Genomic DNA, 17311 nt, shown 5'->3' on the forward strand with positions numbered 1-17311 from the left:
AAATGGAAATATGTTTAAAACCAAGTATGGTGCAGGGTGCTATTCTCAGCAGTGAGATGGTTATTGGAGTTTCAACTGCAAAAGCCCAAATCCACCCCCCCCCAAAAAAAACCACCAGCCTGAGGGAAAGGATCTCATATCCCTACATGGCTCCCATCTGAGCTATACATTTAAAGGAGTATCATAAACAGTCGTGGCTTCCTCCACAGAATCCTGTACTTTGTAAAGAGTGCGGAGAGTACTTAGGAGACCCCAGTTTCCTCCCAGATCAACTGAATTCATTGGGAAGAGGGATTGAGGGTTAAACCAATTGTTGCAGCTTTGTGAGGGGAATTGGGGTATGCTAAAACAACTCTCAGCACCCTTGACAAACTAGGTTTCCCAGGATTCCTTGGGAAGAGGCGTGATTATTTAAAGTGGCATGCTACCCCTTTAAATGTCTGCTGTATATGGGGCCATGAATGGCTCTGTCATTGACCAATCAGCTATGACAGCTGAATGAAACATCCATATTTGAAAACTGTACCAGAGGGGCAGGGATACTGTGGCCTTCCCAAGTGTTGGGGTGCAGCTCCCATCATCCCAGGCCCTTGGCCATGCTGGCTGGGAGTGATAGGAATTGGGGACTGGAAGGCTACAGATCCAATGAGGAATGGTCATCACCATCATGGCATTCGTATATGTTTTTCAGGGGCAATGGAAATCCCAGATCCAAGTGCCCACAACTGGCTGCTCAAGTGTTTCAGAGCAAGGGAAGACCACGGTCCCAGATAACTTCTGCATATTATTTTGATAGCAGATAGACCATTCGGCCTGCCACAAATAGATCGGTTCTTTTGATAACCCCCCAGAGGAATTGTATCACGGAAGAATAAGCAATACGGTTAAAAACAAACCTGGCTTTCGGTAACCACCCCAATATTACAGTTTTGGCAAAAGTTGCAACAGCAACAGCTGGGAAAGAAGTTAAAATTAAACACAGGTGCTAGGAGCGTAGTGGGAGAGAAATGAAGCTGCCTTTCTTTTCTCACTTCTGCTTCACTTGTCCACACACAGGGAGAATTTTAACAGCATGCAGCCAGTAAAAACCTTCTGCTGAGAGAAAGCACTCAGACGGCAGCTCCAATGGGTCTGGAAGCTGAATGCTCCTGACCTCCACCGCAACCTTAGCTGAAGGGCAAGGCAACCATCAGAATGAGCAAAAAGGCAGTTATAACGGCTGTGAAAAAAATACAATTACCATCAAGATCGCTCTCTGGAGTTTCTGCAGTATACCAGTCGGAGGAAGGTCCTGTCCCATTGACTGTCATAGCTGCAACTTGGAAACTGTACTGGCTGCCTTTGTCAAGACCTGCGTATGATACAAATCAAGACATACAAAAAGCTCAGTTAATATTAGCAGGATTTGATGAGCCACAAACTACAAAGGCCATGTACATCCAAAAGGAGCTTTGTTTATTTGTTAAATTTACAGCCCACCAATGAATTCAAGGCGGTGTACACAGTTCTCTCCAGTGGCGTGTGGTGAAATTTTCCGTAGGAGAGCCGTTGGGACCACAGGCACCAGATTGCAAGGGCGATTGGTGGAGGGCTGATGTCATGAGTTGTAAGCATTGCACCTCCCTTCCTGAGCCACACAGAAGCTTCCTGGGCTTTGGGACAGGATCTTGGAGCCTTACTGTATCCATCCTCAAGCTGGGTGTGCTTTTGGAAGGTGGTCAAAAGGCTCTTTGACCCATCAGAGCATCGTGCCTCTCTCCCTAAGCCGAGCAAAAGCTTCCTGGCCTTTGGGAAGGAGGCACCAGGCGAACATTTAGGGGACAAACTTAATTCCCCTAGACAACTGACCGCATGCCACTGGTTCTCTCCCTCTGCAATTAATCCCTACAACAACCATGTGAGGTAAGGTAAAGGTAAAGTCAAAGGCGACTCGCTTTCAGGCCAAGGGAGCCAGCGTTTGTCCACAGACAGCTTTCCGGGTCATGTGGCCAACAGGACTAAACTGCTTCTGGTGCAACGGAACACTGTGACAGAAACCAGAGTGCACAGAAATGCCATTTACCTTCCCACCACAGTGGTACCTATTTATCTACTTGCACTGGCATGCTTTCGAACTGTTAGGTTGGCAGGAGCTGGGACAGAGCAATGGGAGCTCACCCCGTTGCGGGGATTTGAACCGCCGACCTTCTGATCAGCAAGCCCAAGAGGCTCTGTGGTTTAGACCACAGCACCACCTGCGTCCCCATGTGAGGTAGATGAGGCTGAGAGGCAGTTACTGGCTCAAATTCACCCCGTGAACTCTGGTCTCCCAAGTCCTAGCTTGACAATTGAACCACAACACCTCCCTGGAGTTCTAGAGGTGCCACCTGCCTTGGCAAAGCATAGTCTTACTGATTGCAACATGCAGTGTTCCTAACAGAAGTGTGAATGAATCTGAACCAGTGTGAATCCTGGCACAGCTAATGCCTTCCCCTCTATGGCTAGGCTCTATTAGAGAAGCATCATGCTGGTGCTAACTCTGCGTTGCGCCTTTGTTCCCTGCGACAGCAATATATGCTTTTTTATCATTTTGTGTATCTCATACTGACCATGAAGCATAAAGATAAACAGTCACATTTAATTGCAAAGTTCCTCTGGGGAAGAATGTTCAAAATTAAAAACAACACTTTTAAATTTTAGCTGATGGCAAATCTTACAATAAAATCAATCGTCTTGATTTAGAGTCCTTGTTGCAGCTCTGAATTTCTTTGCTATTGCAGCTGTCCTCATTAGTGGGCAGAAACACCTGCCTTCACCAGCAGAAGCTTTTAAGGAGACATAAAGTCTTGCTGCTTGGATATTTAAATCATCTCTTTAAAAGCTGCATGATTTCCAGCTCCTTTGGAAATCCTGTAATACGCAACTAAACAGCAGCAATGAAAGATGTGTTTGCTTCCTTTCCATTTGGCCTACTTAAAAATGAATTTCTACAGCCTTCCTTGAAAGTTCTCGAACGGCTCACTTTATACGCGGGCTGACAAATTGCAACAGATACCCTGCACCTTTGGTTTATTTACAAGATTTTTATTTCACCTTTCAATATATATTTCTAAAGTGATGTATGGCCAAAAACGGAAAGAACCAAATTGCAATGCATCATAAAATATCAGGAAACAGAAAACTGAGAACAGAAATAAAATTGGGCCAATAAATACAAAACTGCAGGACAGCAAAAAAATTTAAAAACTCCGAGCTTCCAAAGAAACAATAAAAGAGAAAGGGGTTGTGAAGGTAGGAAAGGTAAAGGACTCCTCAACAGTTAAGTCCAATCAAAGGTGACTATGGGGTTGCGGTGCTCATCTCACTTTCAGTCTGAGGGAGCTGGTGTTGGTCATGTAGCCAGCAGGACTAAACCGCTTCTGGCGCAACAGAACACCGTGATGGAAACCAAAGCGCATGGAAACACCGTTTATCTTCCTGCCACAGCAGAACCTATTTACCTACTTGCACTGGTGTGCTTTCAAACTGCTAGGTTGGCAGGAGCTGGGACAGAGCAACAGGAGCTCACCCCTTCACAGGGATTCGAACCACCAACCTTCTGATCGGCAAGCCCAAGAGGCTCAGTGGCTTAGACCACAGCGCTACCCGCATCCTAGAATTGTATCCAATGCTAGACCTGCTCAGAGTAGACCCATTGAAGTGAAGAACCACATAATCACCATATATATAAATTACTAATGTACCACTTCACCCAAAGAATTATGGGAAGCGTAGTTTGCTAAGGGTGCTGAGAGTTGTTAAGAAACCCCTTACAGAGCTACAATTCCCAGAGTGGTTTGACAATCAATCCCTCCTCTCAGGGAACTCTGGGTATGGTAGCTGTGTAACCAGAATAGGTGTCTTCTAACAACTCTCAGCACCGTTCTCTCACTATAGCTCCCAGGATCCAATTATAGCCCAGGGAAAGACCTCCTCCTATGTAGAGAAGGTCTATAGCTCATTGGTACAGCCTCTGCCTTATTTGGAGAAGGCCCCAGCATCTCCCACTAGGGCTTGGAAACTGCTTCCTGAAACCCTGAGGAGCTTCTGCCAGTCAGTGTAGACAAACTGAGCTAGATGTACCAATGGTCTGATTCAGTATAAGCCAACTTTCCAGAACAGGAAGCATGGGCAGCCAGAAAGGGGACTGAGTGCTGGTGAATTTTTTCCTGGAAAGCCAAAGATGCGCATCATCCTTGACCACCTCACTGTCGCCCTCCAGTTGTTGTTGGACTTCAAGTCCCATCAACCCCAGTCAGCGTGGTCAATAGTCAGGGATGATGGGAATTGCAATTCAGAAGCAGCTGGAGGATCACAGGTTCCTTATCCCTGCTCTAAAGAAATTCTCAAGCACTCTGAGATGGAAAAATAGAAGTCTTTGTTGCAGGGGAAGAAAGCTTGCAAGAAATTGGAGGGCAGATTTTGCCAGCGCACTAGAAGTCTTAGGCATATCATCAGACAATGTGCTTCCCCCATCGGCTTTTGGTGCAAGCTGCTCCTATATCTTTATATGGCTGTGATTTTAGCCTTCTGTTCCATACACAGGCTACCCCTATCCAAACTAATCAAAATTAAATCGATCTCATAACAACCACACTGACAGCTCTTAAATATCACTGAGAGTTATGCAGAAGAAGGAAATTTCATTGGTGCATCGTTATGCAACCACACCAGCTCTGCACAAGGAGCTTCTCAGCTGAATATTCTCTTCTAAACAATGTTTAGAAGGTACATTGGTTCTACTTCATACCTGATTATCGCCTACTTTACAGCTTTCCAAAGGGAATAAAAGCATGTTTTCTTCTAACACATGGAATTATTCTTTAGAAAATGAAGGGGCATTTTTCTTTCTTTTTTATTCCTGGACCTTTCTAATTCTGTTCTAATTTGTATCATCTCTTGGTAAGGAGCTTGGGACGGGATCATATGGCCCCCGACATCCTCTAGATGTGGAATCTGAAGGAGAACTTCCCATAGGTGGAGGAGAAACTACCAGAGTCCTATTGCAGAAGTGGCAAAGTTGACCTTTCGGATGAAATATCAAAACAACAAAAACACAAGGCGCTCTCCCCCCCCCTCCTCTATCCCTCCTTGTCTAGTAGTGCCATTAACAGTACCAGGATCCCCTCTAATAGCAAACTCAGGTGCTTGAACAGGAACAGAGCCAAAACAAGGGCCAGAGAAACAAGAGTTCACCTATTTATTTTATCTTCTAAGAATGCATAGTTGCCATTCACAATTGCTGCACTATGTCACTTCACTGTATGGATATATAGCTAAACCATGAGCATGGGTTCAGATGACACACAACGCCAAACCATGGTTGAACGTTGAAAACAGTTGAAAACAGTAAAGACCTGATGAAGAGAACACAGCAGAGGTTATATTTTCTGAGAATCCTCCGGAAATATAATCTCTCAAAGGACCTGTTGATGGCATTTTACCATTGTACTGTTGAGAGTGTATTAACTTATGGTCTCTGTGTGTGGTTTGGGAGCTGCACAGTCAGGGGGAAAACAAAGCTGTCCAGGGTTGTAAAGACTGCGGAGAGAATAACTGGGTGCACTCTTCCCACCTTGGATCAAATCTATGCTTCCAGGTGCCACAAGAAAGCTGCAGAGATAGTGCAGGATAGTGCACACCCCGGAAATGATCTCTTTCAGCTTCTGCCTTCTGGAAGAAGGTACAGGGTTATAAAGACTAGGGCTAGCCGCCTGAGAAATAGTTACTATCCAACTTTTGGTTTTAAGCGCAGTGTAAGGTAGTCTCTATGGGAGTATATTGTATTTAATTATGGGGTATCAGAGTTTTTAGGGGGTTAACTAGGCTGGGATAGCTGGGGTAGCAGGCTTGTTGGTTTTTGAATATCTGATGTAGATTTTTTCAATTTCGTTGTTCTGTATGGGACAATGACAATAAAGATTATCGTATCATATTGTATCATAACTCAGCATGGTGCAGCAGCAAACAGATCAAGGAGAAGCAAAGTCCCCAAAATCTCCTGTCTGGGAGCCCACATGCTTCCTTATTTGTGCTAAGCGACGGTTTGGCTTAGCAATTCATGCAAAATGGGCCAGAGAGACGTTGCACCACTGTAAAAATCCAAGAGAGAATCCTTGCATATCCAACATGTCATAAAAAAATGGACATTTTGGTTTGTTTATGAAGAATAAAGAAATACCCCGGTAGCAGCATGACAGCTTTTGGTTTCATATTTGAGTTGGCATTCATGGAAACTAATTTAGGATAGAAACTGCTAGGCAGAATGGGGAATTGTGTTTCAATCTCATTAAGCGGAGGAAAATGGAGAGGCACACACATAGGATAAAGCCATTAAGGAGGAAACAAAGTAAAAATGTATGAGGGTTGTTGCTGTACAGTCCAATAAGCGCCAGCTAAATGCAAGGGGAATGACATCCCATTCGAACGGAAAGTGTGTTTTATTCCCAAAACATTTCCTTCATCAACAACACTGTAAGGCCGCAACCGTGTAAACACTGACCTGTGAACAGGTACCAGAGGTTGTTTGGCTCCAATGTTTCTATTTCACCTCTGCGGGCTGTCTTCCTGTGTCGTATTTTGTAGCCAGTGATAAATCCATTTTGTGCGCCAGGAGGCGGTGGTAGCCAGCTCACTTTGATGCTCTGTAAAACAAAAACGTCAAAGCTGATTTTATTTTCATAGAAGAGGTTTTCTACATCAAATTATACACAATACTCACCTACACACACACACACACACACACACACACACGTATATACACACATTTATTTGACAGTACTCACTCGTACAGAGTACTGTTGCCATTTTGTTTGTTTGTTGCCCATGGCAGCCATTTTGTGCTGCCACCTTTGGCACTTTTATCAAAATAGAAGTACTCTTTCTTAAAACTAAATCATACAAACATGCTAAAGCCAGCTGAAGTGTCAGGGTGGTGCCACTTCAGACTCCAGTTTGGGGCTCACAATCGTGGGAATTCTACTCAATATTGATCCAGAGCAGAACTCCAACATATAGTTAGCAGAGTAAAAACTTAAACACACTGCAGGATTCCCCCAAAAGAGACCAGAGGCAATTAGACCAGAGACTTGAAACAGAACGTTGACTGTCCCTCCATGCAAAAAAGGGAGATAAAGTACTTTTCTGTATATAAAACTAAACAACCCTGAGATGTTCATGCCAGGTTCTGGGTTTTTTTTTTTACTTTTCATGTGGAGGGCTATGTTCATACAGATGATTATTTGGTCATAGGAGTCTCTCCTGTAATGTGGTGCCAATGTGCCTTACTTTACAGAGGCTACTCATCTGTTTGAAGGGTCATCCAGTCAACATCTGGTTTCAAAATGAAGAAACACAAGGAGGAAGAGCTGGAGGGGCCTTGAAGATACCAATAAGATCTTAGCAGGCACACGCAGGATAACTGGGACTCGGCTACATTAGTAAAAACAACAATGTTTTGAATGCATTATAAACATTCAGCACCAGGGGGCGCTGGAGAGCAAAAAATAATAATAATTCCGATTTTCCATAGCGTTTTTTTTCTTTTGTTATAACGATTTAATTTTTGACTTATTTATACTGTTTTTCCTCCTGTGTGTAGATCCACCCTGGTTAGCCTTCCCTGCTACGAGGAGACAGACTGCCTTTCTGTTTAAGTTTATAGCGTCTATTTCTAAATGTGAAACTAATGAAAGAACCAAACAGCACTTCAGACAAGTTTGTTCTAGATCCTGCTAGAATGCAGGCAATCATTAAAACCATGTGTATTTCAGTGATAACAAAACAGTAATTTTAATGTTTAATAGCAAAATATTCACATCAGTTGCTGTGATAAAAACGATGCTGTTTCCACCACCTTGGATAGGTAATAACATCAGGGAAACTGGAGGGTCAGTCAGGATTACAAGTTAAATTGGGAGTCAAGTGACGCCTGCCAACGACTGCACAAAATTGTGTCACAATTCTGCTGCTCCTTCAAAGCCAATTAATAGCAGGTGTCAATGAATACTTTGCAAACATACCCAGTTTTATCAGTAGGAAGTTGATTAGTTCATAAATAAATATAAGCTTTGGCAGACACGTAATTTATTTGCTCATTATAAAACTCGGGTTTGTGTATATGTGTTGCCTAAGATTTTGTTGCGTGATACAATCTCAGCTGTGCTCTATGCAGGATGATACAAAGTACCCTTATGGCTGAACAGACTGTGTATTTCAATTCTGGAAATGGTTATTTTAAATGTGGGTTTAGTAGCCAGGGTTGTAAAGAAAATTGTAGGCAGATAATGCTTATATGAAAATGCAAATGTTCAAAAATAGCTTTAAAATGCACACCATAAGCCGAAGAGCAAACTTATAAAACACTCTTGAAGTACTATCATTTCCAGAGAGTAGCAACAATCCTATAAAAACCTAACGTAAATGCAATCCTATAAAACAGGATTAAATGAATGGTTTTATCTAGTAGTTCAGATCCACCAGAGTCAATGAAAGCCCCAGTTCTGCAAGGGGTGGAACACCAACACTTCCCTGTGAAATCAGCGAACTGCAGATTCTTGAGATGTCAAATCTCAAAGGATCAAAATAAACAATCTATTTCAAGTCCAAGCAGTCAAATAAACTACTTCAATTCTCCTATGGGAATATCCACAAAGCACAACTGCTTACATAACTGACCATTTGCACCTTAGTAAGAATGGATACTGTACAGCACAGAGTTGTTTCCATATAAATCTGGGCTCTTTAATGTTACTTGGGTTGTTATTTTAACTCAGAAAGTTTCTCAGCCCACTTTTGGTTGTGCAATGCTTGTGTTAGTTGCTCGTATGTCAGATTACATGATACCAACCATATACAGTGGTACCTCAGGTCACATACTGTGATGGGATGATGAGCTACTTGTGCGTAAAATCCTAGTCCCTCAGAGACTGACTAAGTCCGCAAACCTCTGTGTGTAACGGAGCCCCTTAAGCATGGCTCCATCAGTCGCTGGCAGATTCCGACAGTGGTTGCTTCCGGAATCTCTTCCAAAATAAAAGCTCCTTGACGGAAACGCGTCTCCTGGACTCACGACGCGACAGTTTCTGGCGCGGAGCGGGTGTCCCTATAGGAGGTCCTGAAACCTCCCCACAACCTTCGCTGGAAGTGTCTCTGAGCCATCTCTCCCGCTCACTTTCCCTCGGAGCTCCTTCTCTCCCACTACTGGTTCCCTCTTCAGCTGCTGAGTCTCTCCCAACCTCTGTGAGCCCTTCCACCTCCTGTCCCTCCGATGGCAGTTCCCTGACACATACGCTTCAGGTTACATACGCTTCAGGTTATAGACTCCACTAACCCAGAAATAGTACCTCGGGTTAAGAACTTTGCTTCAGGATGAGAACAGAAATTGTGCTCTGGTGGCGCGGCAGCAGCAGGAGGCCCCATTAGCTAAAGTGGTGCTTCAGGTTAAGAACAGTTTCAGGTTAAGAACGGAACTCCGGAACGAATTAAATATTTAACCCGAGGTACCACTGTATGTGTTTGTGGTGCAACTGTTCTGTTGATCAGGCAAGCGCCAAAGGCCAGCTCTTAGTATTTACCAGGGCTGTGCTGAAACCTGTCCTCCAATTTTTCAAAAAAGGGGTGGGGGGAGTAATCCTTTTCGGCAAAAGCGTCACAATGCACTGCATGAAGTCTTAGTAAGCCCCAAACACTGCCTCCTTTGGCTGAAACTAGACACCAAAAGGTACGCGGGTGGCGCTGTGGGTTAAACCAGAGCCTAGGACTTGCTGATCAGAAGGTTGGCGGTTCAAATCCCCACAGCGGGGTGAGCTCCCGTTGCTCGGTCCCTGCTCCTGCCAACCTAGCAGTTCGAAAGCACATCAAAGTGCAAGTAAATAAATAGGTACCATTCTGGTGGGAAGTAAACGGCATTTCCGTGCGCTGCTCTCTCTGGTTCGTCAGAAGCAGCATGGTCATTCTGGCCACATGACCTGGAAGCTGTACGCCGGCTCCCATCGGCCAATAAAGCGAGATGAGCGCCACAACCCCAGAGTCGGTCACGACTGGTCCTAATGGTCAGGGGTCCCCTTACCTTTACTAGACACCAAAAAGCAACAACCCTGAAATATACTCAGAGTCGCAAAGTGATTTCATGCTCTTTATTCAGCTCATAGTGGTGAGGAGGAATGAATGTCCCCTCAAAGTATCTGCTTTATATACATTATTTACACAATGGGCTGCACATGATTGGTTAATTCTGGGATTCTACTGTAAGCCAATCAGGTTGTGGATTCACTTATATCTGGAGCATGATTGGGTGGTTCCTGCCAACCAATCATACTGCTGCATTGCTCTTGGACCAATCAGACTGCTGCATTCTGAATCCTATTGTTCTAGGACCAATCAGACTGCTGCAATTTGGATCCTATTGTTCTAGGACCAACCAGACTGCTGCAGTTTGGATCCTATTCAACTCAGTACATAACACCCCTCCCCTCTAAGTTCCAGTCCTGCCCGGGAGGTCGCATTCATAGTCCTCGAGGTACGCCGGCGGCCTACGTGCATGTTGCGGCCTGTGGTGTTCCCTGGTCCGGGGTTCAGGTTCTGGCTCGTGTTCCAAGGATGCTGGCTGTGATGGGCCTGTTTGGTCTGGCGCAACCGGCTCGCTCAGTCGTGGTTCTGGTTCCGGTGTCCTTTCAGCTTCGCGGGTCCTCTCTGTATTTACTGATTCTGCCTCTCCTGCTGGCCCCTCCTGCTCTATGGGCCTCACTGCTCCTCTGTTCCCTTGGGACTCCTCTGACCTTTCCTCCTCCTGGTTTTCTCCTGGGAATCGTCGCCGTAACTGGTCGCAGTGGCGGCGCCAGCATTGTCCCCCATCCGTTAGCACCTCGTACGACACGGGGCCAGTGACCCTGGTGACTGTGGCGGGTACCCATGCTGGGCCTGCCCCAAAATTCTTTGCGTACACTGGGTCCTGGGCCTCGAAGGTCCGGGGGTTCCTGCCTTCCCCCACCACTACCTCATCCTGAGCTCTATCGGGGTGAAGGCGGTCCAATCTGATTGCAAGGCGCCGACCCATTAGTAGTTCAGCAGGGCTCCGGCCAGTCGTTGAGCTGGGGGTGCTGTGCTGTGCTAGGAGGAATGTGGCAAGGCGGTACTCCCAATCCCCTTGCGTCATGCGGCGAAGGGTGTCCTTGGTGGTCCGCACCATGCGTTCTGCTTGGCCATTGGTGGCAGGGTGGAATGGCGCCGAACGGATGTGGCGGATGGCATTCTGCGCTGTGAAGGTTTGGAATTCTCCTGACGTAAATGCAGTCCCGTTGTCTGAGACGAGAGTGTCAGGGAGCCCGTGGGTTGCAAACAGCCTGCGTAGTACCCGGATGGCTGCGGACGTGGAAGTGGACGGTACCAGTGCAACTTCCAGCCATTTGGTGTAGGAGTCCACCACTATGAAGAATGTTTTCCCCTGAAAGGGGCCAGCGAAGTCCACATGCAGGCGTGACCATGGTGCTCGGGCGGACTCCCAGGACTGGACTGGGGCCCTTGGGGGATCTGGGCGGGATTCTTGGCAGGCCTGGCAGTGTTTGACCCAGGCCTCTATCTCTCCATCGATCCCTGGCCACCACACATAACTCCTGGCAAGGGCCTTCATTCTTACTACCCCTGGGTGTGTCTCGTGTAGGGCTGTGAGGACCCTTTTGCGGAGGGGCTGGGGAACAATGACCCTGCTTCCCCATAACAGGCACCCCTTGTGGGCCGACAGTTCATGTTTGCGGGTTGTGTAGCCAGCGAATTCTGGCCCAGGGCTGCTGCTGGGCCATCCCCTCCACACCCAGTCCAGGACCCGGGAGATGACCCTATCTTTCTTGGAATGGTGTGCAACTTCTTGTGCCTGAATGGGGCGGTCGGGAAGCAGCTCCAGGCTCATAACCTCTTGTGCAGGTGCTGGGTCGGGGCCTGTTTCCGGTAGTGGTAGCCTGCTGAGGGCGTCTGCATGGCCCATTGCCTTCCCCGGGCGGTGAATCAGTGCATACTGGTAGCTGGCAAGGAAAATTGACCACCTGAGGACGCGAGGAGACAGCACTTGGGGGGTCTGCTTTTCGGGGGCAAACAAGCCAAGCAACGGCTTGTGGTCAGTCACCACGGTGAAGGGCCGCCCGTACAAGAAATCATGGAATTTTTTTACTCCCTTCACGATTGCCAGACCCTCCTTGTCTATTTGCGAGTAGTTCCGCTCGGTTGCGTTGAGTGTCTGGGAAAAGTATGCCACTGGTACCTCTCTTCCATTCGGGAGTTGGTGTCCCAGGACAGCGCCAATGCCATAGGGCGAGGCGTCGCATGCTAGAACCACCGGCAGCCTCTCGTCGAAGTGTGCCAAGACCGAGTTTGAGACAAGCAAGTCCTTGACTGCCTGGAATGCAGCCTCCTGGCGCTGGCCCCACACCCAAGGGGCCCGCTTGTCCAGGAGTCTGTGTAGGGGCTCTGCTACCGCTGCCTTGTGGGGAAGGAAGGAATGGTAAAAGTTCAATAGTCCCAAGAAGGCCTGAAGTTCAGTCTTGCTCTTGGGTGCTGGGGCATCACAGATGGCCCGTACCTTGTCCCCAGTCGGGTGGACCCCTTCTGCATCCACCATAAATCCCAGAAAGTCCACCTGAGGCACTCCTAGTAGACATTTTTCCCGCTTCACCTTGAGACCCGCCGTCTGGAAACGGTGCAGAACAGTGCGGAGGCGGTCCTCAAACTCCTCTGGTGTGGGCCCGGCAATCAACACATCATCGAAGAAGGGGGTGACGCCAGGAATCCCTTTAAGGAGCGAGTCCATTAGATTCTGGAATATGCCTGGTGCCACACTGACACCGAATTGCAGCCGCTTTACCCTGAACGCTCCTCTGTGCGTCACAATTGTCTGTGCCTCTGCTGTGGCCTCATCTACTGGCAGCTGCTGATATGCTTGGGCCAAGTCCAGCTTGCCAAAAATTTTCGACCCAGCCAGGGTGGCAAGGACATGGCTGACCACTGGCACTGGGTATGCATGGGCCGTGAGGGCCTTGTTGATGGTACATTTGTAGTCTGCGCAGATGCGGACCGAACCATTAGGCTTGATGGGTGTGACGATTGGGGTTTCCCAGGGGGCATTAGGCACCGGCTCCAGCACTCCTTGCTCCACGAGCCGGTCCAATTCCTCGTCTATACGGGGTTTCAGGGCGAACGGGACCCGGCGGGCCTTGAGCCTGACCGGTCGTACTGCGGGGTCAAGCTGTAGAGCAATGGGGGGGCCTGTATACTGTCCCAATTTCCCATCGAAAACCCCTGGAAATTCCTTGCAGATGGCGTCCACGTCCACTTGTAAGGTAGTGTGGTTCACCCCGGTGATGGCTAGCCCCAGTGGTCCAAACCATGCCAATCCCAGTAAGCTAATGTAGGGGCCCTTGACCACGAGCAAGTCCAGTTGCCGCGTCCGCCCTCGGTATTGCACCCTGAAGGTCCCCACCCCCATTGTGGGGACCTTACGTTTCTGGAAGTCCCGGAGGGTGAATGGGGCCGGCCTGAGTTTGGGACCCCCAGTAGGACACAGTTTCCTTAAGGTCCTTGCCGAGATTATGGATAGAGTTGAACCCGTGTCAAGCTCCATGCGGCATGGGGCCCCCTCTATCTGTACCTCTACATAAATTTTCTCTACGTTGGGGTGGGGCAACTGGTATACCTGGAAGTCCGTGAGCTCCGTAGAGTTGCCTTGGTGCGTTGGGCCCCGGGACCTGGGGCTCTTGGATTGGTCATCTGATGCCTGGCGTCAGGTGGGCCGAGCTCGACACACCCGGGCGATGTGTCCCAACTTTCTGCACTGCCTGCACTCTGCGTTGCGGAAACAGCAGGTCCTCCTCTCGTGACTTTCCCCGCAGCTTGCGCAGTTCCCTCCTTCTCGTCGAGGCAGCTGTGGTATGTGGGCTGCTTGAGTGCGCTGCTGTACTCGGTGCACCTCCTCCCTGTCAGATCCTGAGTCGTCGGTGAGGTCTTCATGGTGGACCCTCGGTTGGGGTGGCAGGCTCGGCCGTGCCTCTTGCGTCGACCTCTTGGCAGCTTCCGTTGCCAGGGCCTCCTCCAGAGCGACCTGGAACGTTAGGTCCTTCTTGGCGTAGAGGCGTCGTTGCAGCTTTTCATCCTTTAGGCCACCAACGAGGCGGTCACGAAGCATGTTCTCCAGCTCTGAGAAGTTGCAGAACCGGGCAGCTTGGCGGAGAGAGGTCACAAACCCAGTTATGGTTTCCCCAGGGGCTTGCCGCTTTGCATAGAAGGCATTTCGACGAGCCACCACTGAGGGCTGCGGCGAAAAGTGCCCCTTCAGCTGTTCCATTATTGTTTTATATGGAACAGTAGCGACGTCTTCAGGTGCAAGGAGAGCCCGGGCGATTTCAAATGTCTCCTCTCCGCAGATGCTGAAGAATATCGCCCTCTTCTTGGCGTCTTCTTCATCGGTGACCCCTTTGGCTTCTAGAAGGAAGGTGAAACGGGAAGCGTACGCTTCCCAGTCTCCAGATGCTGGGTTGAACGGCGAAAAGCTGCTGTCGGTTGCCATTCTGAGTTCCTTGTGTCCCGGAGCTGAAGCCTGGATACACGGTGCGAGGCAGCGGTGCGGCAGGTGGCGGTGCTGCGGTGCTGTGTGTGGCAGTCAGCTCAGCGGGATCCCATCCTCGTCGCCAGTGAAATATACTCAGAGTCGCAAAGTGATTTCATGCTCTTTATTCAGCTCATAGTGGTGAGGAGGAATGAATGTCCCCTCAAAGTATCTGCTTTATATACATTATTTACACAATGGGCTGCACATGATTGGTTAATTCTGGGATTCTACTGTAAGCCAATCAGGTTGTGGATTCACTTATATCTGGAGCATGATTGGGTGGTTCCTGCCAACCAATCATACTGCTGCATTGCTCTTGGACCAATCAGACTGCTGCATTCTGAATCCTATTGTTCTAGGACCAATCAGACTGCTGCAATTTGGATCCTATTGTTCTAGGACCAACCAGACTGCTGCAGTTTGGATCCTATTCAACTCAGTACATAACAAACCCTGTACTTCCTCTCCCAGTAATATTTAGTACAGTAAGATCATAGAATCAAAGAACTGTAGAGTTGGAAGGGACTAGAACCAGTCACCTAGTCAAACCCCCTGAAATGCAGGAATCTTTTGCCCAATGTGGGTCTCTAACACAGGATCGTGTGATTAAAGGTCTCATGCTCTACTAACGGAGCTAGGTCTTGAAGATGCATGTTTTCTCTTCATCAGCTGTTGTTTAACAGGGGTGGAGAAACTTGTGACACAATCACATGATTGTGATTTTAGTTTGCTAGATGCTACTGGGTAGAGCCTAGGACTTGCCGATTAGAAGGTCGGCTATTTGAATCCCCGCTACGGGGTGAGCTCCCGTTGCTCGGTCCCTGCTCCTGCCAACCTAGCAGTTCGAAAGCACGTCAAAGTGCAAGTAGATAAATAGATAAATAGGACTCTATGGCAGGAAGGTAAATGGCGTTTCCGTGCGCTGCTCTGGTTCGCCAGAAGCAGCTTAGTCATGCTGGCCACATGACCCGGAAGCTGTACGCTGGCTCCCTCGGCCAATAAAGCAAGATGAGCGCCGCAACCCCAGAGTTGGTCACGACTGGACCTAATGGTCAGGGGTCCCTTTACCTTTACCTTTACCTTTACTGAGCAGAAAAAAGAAGCTGATGAGGATCCAGCTGCCATTTTTGTACGAGCCACAAAGTTTCAGCCGAACCTTGATTCCATAAAAGTATACCATTAGTTACTCAGGGCCAAAATGTAAGGGACACCATTTGCACAATTAGCAATCGCCATTCAAATATCTAAAATATTTTATAACAACAACAACTTGTTTATACCCTGCCCATCTGGCTGGGTTTCCCCAGCCACTCGGAGCGGCTCCCAGCAGTATATAAAAAGCACAATAAAACACTAAACATTAGAAAACTTCCCTAAACAGGGCTGCCTTCAGATGTCTTCTAAAGTCAGTTAGTTGTTTATTTCCTTGACATCTGAGGGAGGGCGTTCTACAGGGCTGATATGGATCGGAACCAAAGAGGCCATAAAATTAAAGCCTTCCTATATCGGAGTCCCAATCTGGAAACCCTTCCCCAAAACTTGCTCTACACATCATTTTTGAAAAGTATGCATGTTCAAAGAATTACAATGAGCAAATAAACTAAAAATCAACATAAACAAAGAGGCCTTAAGGCTTCATTACATAGCGCACATCAGCTTTACATAACACCAGCCACCTGAGGGGCAGATCTCTCTTTCCCCCACCCCTATTTTAGAAATCCTAGTCTGAAGTGATGTCTCTGTCTTTCTGTCAACATGGTTCCCTACCCTCTTTAGCCACTCTGGAGCAGAGGAACCTGGCTGTGATTTCCAGTCCTGAAGTACCTTCAGTCCGGAGTCACTTCCAGCCACTTCTGGCAACCAACAGTCTCTTTATGTGTCAGTCACCCTAGACAGGGGCGGAGGAAGTGGGCGGCGGGGCTGGGCTGCCCCGGGTGTCTTCGCTGAGGGGGTGACATTTGGCTGACCCTGGCTCAATGTTCAGAGCTGATAACATCACCAATGATGGGCCTGGAATGAAGATCTTAGCGGCTAAATGCAGGGGTCAGCAACTTTTAAAGAAGGGCCCGGTCCACTGTCCCTCAGACCTTGTGGAGGGCCGGAGTATATTTTGAAAAATAGATATGAATGAATTCCTATGCCCCACAAATAACCTGGAGAGGCATTTTAAATAAAAGGACACATTCTACTCATGTAAAAACATGCTGGTTCTTGGCCCGTCCACAGGCTGGATTTAGAAGGCGATTGGGCCAGATCCGGCCCCCGGGCCTTAGTTTGCCCACCCATGGGATAAAGCCACTCACACAATTGCTCAGTAAACTGTGGCTCAAATTAAGCTCTGCCTGAATTACAATGTGTAGACAGCAGGAGTCTGCTGCACATTGGACGCATTTGTTATAAAACAGAGCTGCACATTTGCATTCATACAGATACAGCGGTCATCAAACATGACTTACGCACCGGACTGAGGCCAATTTCCTTTGGGAGGGGGTGCAGTATTTTCTGTGCTGTCTCCGCTTTTCTTAATCAATACTATTTTAGATGTTGCTTTGGCTCTCGCAGAATCAATGGCAAAGCTGCAAGCTATACCGTATCGTCATAAAGTTCTTAGGAGATAACAGAAAAGAATACTAATTACCCTACTCCAGACAGAGGGGCAGGGTAACCACCTTAAAAACCCATTATTTGGAGTTGTGATAT

At 47.8% G+C, this 17311-nt stretch overlaps 1 protein-coding gene across 3 annotated transcripts in view; it reads right to left on the reverse strand.

The window, feature by feature from the left end:
* The window catches only part of DCC (DCC netrin 1 receptor), a gene marked incomplete at its 5' end in the record, with an annotated part of 945448 nt that overhangs the window by 149854 nt on the left and 778283 nt on the right, over positions 1 to 17311 (reverse strand). For all 3 annotated transcript variants that reach the window (XM_083465695.1, XM_083465694.1, XM_083465696.1), the window contains 2 exons: positions 1241 to 1351; positions 6521 to 6662. In XM_083465695.1, the coding sequence (XP_083321821.1) occupies positions 1241 to 1351; positions 6521 to 6662 (253 nt within the window). The remainder of the gene's footprint in view (positions 1 to 1240; positions 1352 to 6520; positions 6663 to 17311) is intronic.

Source organism: Podarcis liolepis (genome assembly GCF_965112155.1).
Source record: "Podarcis liolepis genome assembly, chromosome: 11".
NCBI classification, from domain to species: domain Eukaryota; kingdom Metazoa; phylum Chordata; class Lepidosauria; order Squamata; family Lacertidae; genus Podarcis; species Podarcis liolepis.